At 35.1% G+C, this 11880-nt stretch overlaps 1 protein-coding gene across 3 annotated transcripts in view; it reads right to left on the bottom strand.

The window, feature by feature from the left end:
- CTNNA3 (catenin alpha 3) overlaps positions 1–11880 on the bottom strand; it is a 500914-nt gene that overhangs the window by 63174 nt on the left and 425860 nt on the right. For all 3 annotated transcript variants that reach the window (XM_005235159.3, XM_027783430.2, XM_027783431.2), the window contains one exon: positions 4300–4392. In XM_005235159.3, coding sequence (XP_005235216.1) covers positions 4300–4392 — 93 coding nt within the window. The remainder of the gene's footprint in view (positions 1–4299; positions 4393–11880) is intronic.

Raw genomic sequence — 11880 nt, forward strand, 5'->3', positions numbered from 1 at the left:
TGTAATAGTATATAATATTATACTGCTACAACTGCGAGTCCTCCATTAACATCATCTCTTCCCTTTACTGATATTTGAGGTAACTTAAGATCAGCAAGGAAATTTAGTGCTTTTGACAGACCATGACTCCCGCCAGGGAATCTATTCCCATGTATTAAGTGTCAAAATTACTATTCATAAAACATACTCAAATTTACAGTAGTTAATTTGCATTATGCTTGAATTCTTATCATCAGGATTGCAAGCCTCTGTGTGATAAAACCTACAAAATATTCTAGACTTGGCTTTTATATTAACAATATAGTACACGCTTCTTGTTAACGTACAGCAGCATTTTTTTAAATGTAGACACTTAGATGTAAAGTATTTGTTAGTTGTGTAAGAATAGCTAATCCATTTGGTAGCAAATCAACTTCCTTCCTAAGTGTTTTTTAATGTGAGTATCAATAGGTGTTCTCAGTGTTTGCTTCTATGTCTAGTCTCTCTTCTTATAGAGTTTGGCAAGACATTTATATGGCCTCTTTTAAAGACTAAATATATTTTTAGACATATTAATGATTGCTGTATTTAAGATGCAATACAAATAAAACAGTAAAATAATTCAGCCTGGATTCACAATAATACATGCAGAGTCAATTCCTCATCAGCCATGAATTGTTGTGTGAACATAGTATGCAACAAATCTGAATGAAAGATCTTATCTCAGGTATTTTTTTCTATGTATTCACAAAATTGTCTGCTGAACTCTGAGGAAAAAAATGTGGATGGGTGGCTGCCTGAAAGTATTTCTGCTCTTGTCATCTCTAAGAGATAAAACATTTTGCCCCTTCTTCAATATGAACATCTAACCTGTAGCAGTAACTCTGATATTAAGCTAAGTTTTTCTCTTCCCTAATTTAGTAACTTTAAATACTTAAAATAAACTTCCTCCTGTCATCAAAATGTACACTGTCTTCCAAGTATGAAAATTAACTGGGCAAATTCTTACTTGACCTTCTCTTCAATGCAAAATTATATGATAGTAAGCTACTACATTCCTCACTAGAAATATACTGATCACGATGGCATAAATTTCCTCAAGTAAAATTACTGTGTGATAAGCTTACAGAGTAACTACACAAATTAGACACAACAACTAGAGGAAGATCTAACTTTGAGCTGAGAAAAACTGTGCTAGTCCATGGATCCACAAGCAGTACTTGTTTTTATAGTAGCTAAGGATTCAGTCCTAAGGATTTTCTTCAGGGATAAAAACCTGCCCTACAAATAATAATCAGTATTGCTATCCAGTTTAATTACACAGAGAGATCACAGCATGTTGCCCAAGTTAACCTGCATCCCACAGTGTGAGCCAGTGCCATAAGCACTATCATATTCTTCTTAAGAGATATGGAATTATCTGAGGGAAAGATCAATTAACTAACGTTTCCAAGATTACCTATATACTTGCAGTCAGGAACATAAATGCAAGGTCAAATCTCAGACCTGCTATCTCACCACTAATCTATACTCTCTTTATAGAGAGAAAGATTCTGAAGAAGTTATAATTAATAATATATGAATTCTTCCTACATAAGGAAAATTACATTTGCTAGTTAAGATGCAGCCTTTGTTACAGGTGGCATATGCACGTCACATCTGGTTTTACACGCTTTATACGTTGTGATAAAAAGAGAAAGAAAAAAGATGCTTTCATAAGTACTAGTTCCCTGTTGGAGCAGTGAGAGATGTGACACGGGAGAAAATACAACACTCTTGACAAAGCAAGAAGAATCAAGAGTACCGTTACACAGAACTGGTAGTGAGACAGACATATATAAATAAAATTGAATTACTGTAGCTGAAATGCTCAAGAGGAAGAACTCAAGGAGGAAAAAAGGTTACTCTATGATCTTGACATATCGCTTCTGAAACAGTCATTCTTGGTGTTACCACTGCATGCAAAAGCCTCACAATAACAGAAATATGCTGCAGAAGAGAAACCAAAACAATCCTTGCTTAAATCTTAAGATCTATCTTCCCTATACAGATTCTTCATATTGCTAAACAGATGTAGGTATAAATCTTCAAATATCAATACTGAATAGCTGTCCAAACAAAGAGGTCTTAAATCATTCTTCACATTTGCTGTAGCAGCAAACAGATTTGTTCAAACATTTATTTTAAAAAAAATACATGAGGGTTTCTGTCAATATGTTGATTTAGTTTGAGAGGGTATGTATCTAGTTTAGTATCAAAGCTGTAATTTTCTATTAATTTTGGGGGTAATGTGTCTGGCATTTATGGCCCTGATAGCACAAACTCAAATCTAAGAAAATTATTCCCAAGTATAGTTATAGAATCAGGCTTTAAGCAATGACTGCTATCTAGATCCTCCCAAAAGGAACATTTACAGTAGCTGTATTATTTGGGGGAGAAATGGAAGAAAAAATAGAAATGTACATCCTATAGTGTTAAAATACTGGTTTTTTGAGATGGATTAACCATAATTTATCTAGAAATAACAGTCCTTTCCACCTCCTCACCAAATTCACCAACAGTGCAGATTATGCGTTGTGCATGTACTACAAGGAAAAGCATATCCCAGAGATCTCTCTCCACCACAATATCTTATGCTTCTGATTCTTGATAGCCACTCCCTACCTACAACAGTTTTCAACATGTGCTTCTTGCTTAGTCATCTGGAAGTATGTGTTATTTATGGTTTTCTTTTCAAAAAACATTCCATTTAAAGAAGTACTCTGGTTTACTACTCATTCTGGAAGGCCATGTGTGAAAATGTGGTCTTTTAAAGCTTTAGCGGATCTTTTGTTACTACATTGTGATAGTAAACATCTACAAACTACTACTTCTGATTTCCCAGCAAGAAAAAAACTTCAACTGCATTCATTAAGGGATATTTATGAAAATATGCAAGCACACTGTATGTACCTGTTCCAAAAAAAATCATAGCATCTTATATTGACAGCATTTTCAAGGAAAACCTTCCCTTTCTTAATTAATATAGAAATTTTAGCCTGTAATGTGCTAACATTTACAAAGACCGATTTAAATTGAAAAGGGCAGCTAGCACATTTTAACTGCCAATTACGCTGATTGAGTAATAAGATTATATGAGGTGATCTTACACATACAGTTGTGAGATTTTTCATGTTTTAAGAATCAACTGACAGTTAATTAAAAAATAATTGATATGCACACAGGCAACACAAGTGAACATCATTTTGGTTAGTGTTTTTTCACTGGTATTTAGTGTCTTAATAAATAAAATATTTGTGTTTGTTGAATTTAAAAAAAAGCGTTTCCTGAAAAACTGATATGAATTAAAATACCATTTTCTTGACATAATTCTTTTTATATTGAAAAGTTTTGCTTTTTACCAACTAATTCTATCATTTATAATTTCCATTATGGGAACAATACTAGAATCAATCAAGTGTGAGAGATCTGTTATTGCTCTAGGTATGGAGCAAACAAGTAATGAAGTAGACATTTCTGGCCCCGTGGATCTTTCCACCTCAGAAAGCTGTGAATAGGGTTCAGTTTTGCTGAAACATTAACTAAAGTGAAAAAAAAATAAAGATCAATATTTGCTAAGCATTAATTTTGTACTAAGAAATTTTCTGCTATCTGAAAAATGTTCTCAGGTTCTTAAAAATGTTTGAATGTAAACAATACACAAAACCCAGTAATACAGTGAAAGTCCTCAGGTTAAATGATGATACAACAGGAAAATCAGATTCAGAACTTCCAGAAATACAGAAATTGTCAAATACTGTATTAAGTCCTTCGTACTTCCTCATTAATTCACTAGTTAAGCAGTAAACTATAGAACAGGTTCACACATGAACACAGCAGGAAAAGTGTGTAACTCAGGCAGTGCAGTGGCTAAGATTGCAAATGTATCCCTTTCTCTTCTGTGCATAGGAACTTTCTCATGTAGACGTTATTTTTAGTCAATATGCATTGCACACTTCAGTAAGACCCAGATACACAAAATTCCTTATTAACCAAGCTTCTATTAGACCAAGATACATTTAAAAAACTGTAACATGTTAGAAATTCATTCAGCAAGTGTAAGTATTTTTGTAATTTACATGTTCACAACTTAGACTGTATATTTCTCTTCCAGGTCATACGCATTTCTTCTGTGCCCTCTGCATATTTTGAGAAAACTATTGTGTTGAAAAAATTTTTTAATGATTCACTGCATGAATTTAAGTGACTTCATAGAAAAAGTAACAAAGTAGCACTTTTCCCCTCATCAAACTGTTTAAAATCAACGGGTGTAATACATACCCTGTCAGTTTTCCCTTCGGTCTGAATACTTGTACGACTACGTGCATCATGGTCTTCTTCAAGGTCAGATACATCTTCTAGCTCCTCAGGTGTCTGAGGGAAAAAATGTAGAAAAGGGGTTATTCTCTTTTATGGTTAGTAACTTCGTTATTAATGTCAAACTTATAATTTGGTCTAAGATCATGTCTACAAATACTGGTCCTTTTCTAGCACTGCACTGGTTACTAAATGCAAACTAAAATAAAATAGTGTCAGACAGCTTTGTACAAGTTCAGAATAGCCCTGCTTTAGTTAAAACACTGACTTTTAAAGTTGGTACTTAGGTATTTAAATATTGTGTCATTGCTGCTAGCAAAAGTCTTACAAGAAACCTTTAGATGATGAGAACAGATGCCTAGGTTTTTAGAACCAAAAGGTTTTTCTACTTTTAAAACAAGTTTTTCTACTACTTCTCCTCACTGTCCAGAAATACTCATATGCTTACCCTCCCACTTTCACATCAGACGCAGCAGATCTAGTAGGCCCTCGAAAGGGCTTAATACTTTGTCAGTGGGAGTAAGAGGCTTCAGAATCCTGGTGATTTTTATTGCTACACTTACATAAAAGAGTGCTCCAAGTCAGATAAGTGCTCTGGGAGGGAAAGAACACCTCTTTCCAGTTTTGAATGTGTCACTTCTCAATTCTATCAATCAGCCCAAGATCCTACACTGCAGGAAAAATTAAGTGGTCCTAATGTGCTGCTTGTTATGTGGCATTATCTCATACGCCACTGTCTCTTCCTTCTAGTCACCTCAACTGCCATTTAAGTAATACCAGTTTATTACATGAAAATACACATTTGCATTATGATAATTTGCTATCCTTTTCTACTGTTGTGATGTTTTCTTAGGTGTGTCTGGTTTTTGCCTGTAGGTGGATAGCAAGAAGTTGTTCTTAGAGACATGATATCAACCCATCTTCTCAACAAAGAAAAGTTAATCCCGACAATATTAGGTAAATACATTTACACCTCATTCAGCACATAAGACTTTCACAACACTTAAATTATTATCCTTAGGTTATATATCTTGGGGAAAAAAAGTAACTTTTATTTTTAGTCTCCTCTCTTAATACGCTCTCCGAATTCTCTTCTCTCTTTCCCTCCATTGATTCTTTTTTTTCCCCATAAATCCTAAAACATGAGTGATTTGGGCCAGTCTATGACTTACAGTCTATACTGTATGTACTGTAATGTACCCACAGGTAAAAGAATCTGTTTTGGTAACACAGGTTTTGGGTAATGGTTTTTTCAATCATATGTGAGCAACTCTATCAAAAAACATTGTTTAACATATGACGAGCAATTTTCTACACAGTCCAGGTCTTGACATTTATTTCCTCCTTCCCACTTACCAACGTATTATTTTACAAAAATAGGCTTCATGCTGAAGTTCTGAATTTTATAATAAATAACTTAGCAAAAAAAAAGCACAATTAATATGGCTGTATGAGGGACACTAAATAAAACGTCAAAAGCAAGTTTACTCATCAACAAAACACTGAACGATGAAACACACAAAACTTTCATGATTATGAACTATTTTAAAAAATAGTATTGGCTCTGCCAATGCAATAGGGCACTCAGAAAATTTCCCTTTATCAAGTTGATTCACATTTTAAAGAACAAAAAATATATGGAAGCAGACTCAATACATAACCAGTGACAGATCTACTACTGAATGATCTATTACCAGCTTCATATCTAGAGTTCAAATTAGAAGGAAATCCTGACATCCTTAGTATCCCAAAAGCCTGACATGCCAAGAGAAAAATGACAACAGAAGGAGTATCAGATAAACCTACCAAAAGACAGACAGACAGACAAAAAAAAACACCCTTGGTTATTACTTTTACCCAATTTTCAATCATGCCAAATGTAGTTTTTTAAGTCCAGAATTGCTATACCTTCTCATCTTCTTATTTTCACTGTCAAGTTATATATAAACAAGATCTGTTGAGAGTGACACTGTAGGGCTCTGTTATTTTATTTCTGGGTCCACAGCATGGTAATGGCACTATATTAAACTGAATAAATCCACCTGCATACATTTGTATCACTTGGGAAAGCACCTCAGTGACCAGAGGGTAGTATAAGAACCACTAGACTTCGAGGTCAGTCTTAAAGGTTTAAATAGTACTCCATTACATCAAGAGCACCAAGTAAATTTCAGTCACTGAACAAAATAACAATAATTTCTGTAAGATAACACTGTAAGAAATAAAGAACTCAAAGCTGGTGCACAAGCTGGCAGAAATACAATGCTAGTGGTGAAATATACACCTAGACTTCCTCAAGAAAACAGACAACTTTTGGGGAAAAGATGAGCATAATGCTACACTGGTAAACCAGGGAAAAGGAACATTTTATTTTCAAGCAAAAACTTACAGCATGAAGAGTAAACTCAGGTTTACTCTTGGAATTAGACACAGTAAGAATTCTACAGTAGCCAAAAGCTGTTACCATGCAAAAGCTGTTTTAAAACCTGCAATGTGGAAGGAAAATCAGATATAGTTGTGGGTGGATAGCTGTGAAATAAAACTACCACAAACTCGCTTTAATTGAAACACTTACACACACTTGTATTAGAGGACCAGTAAACAGAAAGTGTATTAAAATGGAGTAATTTTAACTTCTCAGGATTACACTGACCAGGGCCCTCAGGCAGGTAATAGCCTTGATTCATGAGAGGTTTACAGATAAAAGAAATCACTTTCTTTTCAAAGGTACACAATACTTCTTTACTACATAAAGAAATCTATTGCAATTCTTAGGTGTGTTTTAAACATTAGTTATAATTTCCACCGCCCACCGCCCCCCCCCCCCCCCCCCCCCAATGATCGTAAAATTGGATTCATAGTAGCAGGGCACTATTTCTTCCTGGGTGAACACATACTTGGAAACGTTTACCAATACCACATTTCCGATATAGTTTTTTTTCTTCTATAAAACATAGGATACACTATTTTGTGACAGGGCAGAATAGTTAATGATTCCGAGACAGTCACATTATTTGTAAGTGAAATTTAGGTCATGTCAGCAAGAGCTTTATACCATTACCACCTCACAAAAAATTGCATATACTTACAAAAAAAGATTATTTTAGCAGCCATTGAGAGGTTTGGTAGAACTGTATTGATACTATTTTTCTGTAAAGTAGAACTACATGAGTATTACCAGCCTACATGTAGAAACCATAGAGAGCAAAGAGCACAGGAAAATGACCCTAGTGTAAGACATCTCTAAACGACAGTCTCAGGTAAGATTTCCATAGATGAAAGCATTGATCTACTAATCTGATACAGCACTTTCAAAACTGCAAGTTGTAGAATAGGTATCTCTTTTCAGGTGCACTGGCACAGGGATTCACTCTCCAATTCTTACCTCGTGCAGAACCAGTCAGAGACTAAGTACAAGCAGGCTCATTTCTGAGCTCCTCTTGGCCCAAACGTCAGAATTTTTGTTTCTTTGTTTTTGTTTTAATAATGCAGATGCTCTTTTCAGGTTAGTAAAGTTTATTTGTGGCTGGGATGACAAGTTTCTCTCAGAAAGCCCACCTTCCTAGCCGGAAGAGTTATACTCTCATTGAGCTCTTTCTCCAGCATCCAGGTCTGCCAGATTTTGAACTACTAGTACTACAGAATTCAGAAAAAAAACCCTATCACTATTAAAGACTAACTACAAAGTTTCAAGCAGAAAGAAGCTCTTCATTTATCAAACCTTAAATTGCAAACCATAAACCAGAGTAATTTTCAGACACAAAGCATCAAAAATTGAGAAAAAAACACCCCACCATAATAATGAGAACAACGGTAGTAGTAATGGTTTTCTCTCCTTGGAAGCTGTTTTATGTAATTCAGTGCCAGATTTGTGATTTCTCACACTGCTTTCATAATCCACTATTTATTAAATACCTAAGACACACATGTTTATATTAACATTCCATGTGAAGACATGGATATTCCATATTGGAAAAACTGAATATAATGCAACTCTCTACTGGTTTTGAATTCTACACTCACTTTGAATGCTACGGTTAAGAAAATGTTATTGCATGGTTGAACTGGTATGGACTACCAGGGCTTGTAACACAAAATAGGGTGCTATCATCCATGAACAGAAATGTTGCTCAGGAACACTAGCAGAGCTTGAGGACTGGAATAAGAATAGAAGGGATTTGAAAGTATTGGTTAAGGTTTAGTATTTAGGGCTCTGACATAAACTGTACACACCTCTGACATAAACTGGAGTGTCAGCAACCACAAGCTGACAGAAGAGGAAGAGGGTTGGGTATTCACAGTCAGTGACAGGATGAATACAAGACATAAATGGCAAATCTACAATTAACACATACAAAGTATGGAATTTCCAGTAGGAGGAATACTGAGGTAAAACGAAGTCCTGTGCAAGATTCCGTCCATCAGCAACCTACAAACTCATGCGTGAAGCACCATGGTAAAAAGAGTTTGGAAATAAATTTAAATAGGAAAATTTAGAAGAAAGTGTCCAGTAGCCATAGGAGTAGAACTCTTGAGTAGCCTCGCATAGGGGTGCAGGAAGAGGGGAGAAATCAGCTACAAGATGAAGCCAGAGCAGCCTACAAACAAGGTTATTTAAGAGCTGGCTGCAAACATGGAGGTGTGAGACGAGACAGGACACCTGCCTCAGCCTCCTGGCCCATGATTTTGAGAGAGGTGTCAGTAGTTTTGTGGAAAGCCTTTGCTGACCCCAACTAAAATGCATTCAAGTATGTCCTTATACATTTAAAACCATAATTACATTACTACTGCTGCTATGCTACACAAGTAGTGTGTATTCCTTTCCACATTTCAATACTTGTAATAAACCTGCATTCTTGATGGTTTTGCTCGGGAAGATTCAGGCTGAGGACTCAAAATCTTATTTATAGCAAAGTCTAATATTAATGAAATTTACACCTTCCTGGTATTCAACTTCAAGCCACAATAGCAAGTCATTACTATTGCACACGTGTGATTTCAGGCTATGAATTAGCTTTTCATCTATGAAATAAACACTGATGACAAACCTTATACTTTGCTTTTCTACTAGGATTTAAAAGTGAATAATTAAAACCAAGGCCTGGCCTTAGTCTTTAAATCTCTGCCGGTCTGTCAAAACTGGGTGCGAATGTGCTATTCGGCTTATTTGCTTTTTAATCCAAGCTTTGTGAAACAATGTGTTTGACTAGGTTTCACAGCATTTTCTCCAACACAAAGTTTTTCATGCAAACCCTCCTCAAAAGTGATTATCCAAACAACTGTAGCCAGGTAATTAATTTTTAAAGGTCACATACAACCATGAAACCATCAATCCTGCAAATAAAGGGTCTCAGCTGCTAAAAAATAATGCTGAGCCAAGTCTAAAATTTCAAGATATACAACATAAATGAACAAAGAGGCATCGTGATGTGAAAGAAGGAAGCTATCTCTTCTTATCTTACATTCAATTAAATGCTGACCTTTAAACTGTCATTATATGCTCTTATGCTTTATTTTATCTTGGTTTCAACATCCTCTGTCAGTCATACTTTTTCACAAATGACTACTAAAATGCAGTGCAGGCTAACACCTTAACAAGAGCTAAGTTGATGAGTGATATCTTCATTATACCACTGCAAATACAGAGTTATTTGTGATATGTAAATAGCACAGCAGCAACAGAAATGCTTGTATGCACTCTAGGAGGGTCAGAATTTGTCTATTATGTTCTTCACTGAGAACAGAATGGTTTTAAAGAGATTCTTTCTCTAGTCTGGACATTTGACTAATGACCATATTTCAAAAATTTCATTGTGTCAAGCAGCATGTCATTCAGCGTAACAAACTATGGTAAATGTTTTACCAGTCAGCCCTCTGCAAATATTTAGCTAGTGTCTGATATTTTTGTGCATTAGTCACAATACAACCGTTATCCTACACTTAATCCTGCCAGATGACAGTCTGCCAGAGAAATTTTGATGCACTAGAGGGAGAACAAGAAATAGCAAGCGTTATTTCTTTCCCCTGACTAATTTAGTAAGAACTTCATATAATTGCTGCTATCTGTTCACTAAAAGCACTTTTTAACTTTTTTGCTGAAAGCAATTATTTTGAGTGTTACTTTAAAAACAACAAAACCCCACATTATAAAATGTAAATTGAAGTCCTATGTTCTTAATCTGTCAATATTGTGACATCTTAATGCTATGGCAAATACCATCCACCCTATTTATCATTAAAAATGTTCATATGTGTATTCTTGAAATCTATTCTTGGCACTTCCTGTAAAATGAGATCTTTTGCATAGCACATTATTTGGAATATTATAAATACAAAGCTAATAAATGATTAATTAAACCACAGATCGGAACTCTTGTCTTTGACAGCAGTATTGTCACCAACTGCTGGCAAAGAATTTGTCATCAAGTGATAGTAAAATCACTATCCTGCCATAGCCTGTACACATTACAGATAGTACATTTTCAAATACAGGTGATAAAACTCCTCTTGCTATTAACAGAGAAAACTGTGCAAAAGATTATTTATTTAAGTTGTAATTTCAGGTGAAATTAGTGGTGAGAACATAAACTTCGATAAAGACCAATCAGTTTGTTCAATGGTAAGAATAAGTTATGACCTTCAACACTGAAAGATTAAAGAATTTTCAATAAGAAAAAAATATTACATTATATGGTAAAGAGTTGAGGTTTTTAAAATAATAAATGACACGAACTCACATTACGGGGCAAATGTTACCTTATTACTCCTAGATGCTAGGAGGTTTTGCTTGCTTATTTAACAATAACCCAACTTATAATATTCTGCTCCAGGAAATTAAGACAAAATTAATCACCATTAAAAACAGCTAGATAGATCAATAGCCTGTCTCCATGTGACAATTCCTGTGTTTTCAGTTCTCACGGAACATACATTAAGGTAACGGTCTTCTTAATAAACAGCGTGGGAGACAGGAAGGATGTGAGCAGAGGAAATGTAACTGAAAAGCTTAAAGTGAAATTTTTAACGACTGCCTTCAGAAAGTATTTTTAAAGTAAAAACTGTGAAGTTGTCACAGCTGAGTAAGTTGGCACAGAGTTTTAGCACCTATTTTCTATCCTAAGTTACAACTCTTTTGCTGAAAACCTGTATTACAGCCCTGTTTTCATTCCTTCTTCCTTGAAGTTTGGGTGTACCTCTTGAAGCACTGATGGCACTTTGTAGGTGTGCCACTCTTTCATAATACCTAGAACAATTCTAGGAGTTTTACTCCTGAAAATACTGACCTAGTTATGCTGTGTAAGAGCACTGAACACATGTTTAAATCTAAAATGTTGGGGGAAGCTTGAAAGTTGCCTGAGAATCCAAACTAGTAATGGTACTGTAACCATAAGGGTCAATAGATACAAGGTAAGTTAAGTTTTATAGACAAAGTGGCAGTTTTCATGGAACAAAACAGTGTAATCAGAAAAGAAGCTAAGATTTCAGTAGTACAAATTATTCATTTGTACTCATACTGAGGACTCACTTGGGAACCTGAAAGCTTAT

The sequence above is a fragment of the Falco peregrinus genome, chromosome 1 (assembly GCF_023634155.1).
Source record: "Falco peregrinus isolate bFalPer1 chromosome 1, bFalPer1.pri, whole genome shotgun sequence".
NCBI lineage: Eukaryota > Metazoa > Chordata > Aves > Falconiformes > Falconidae > Falco > Falco peregrinus.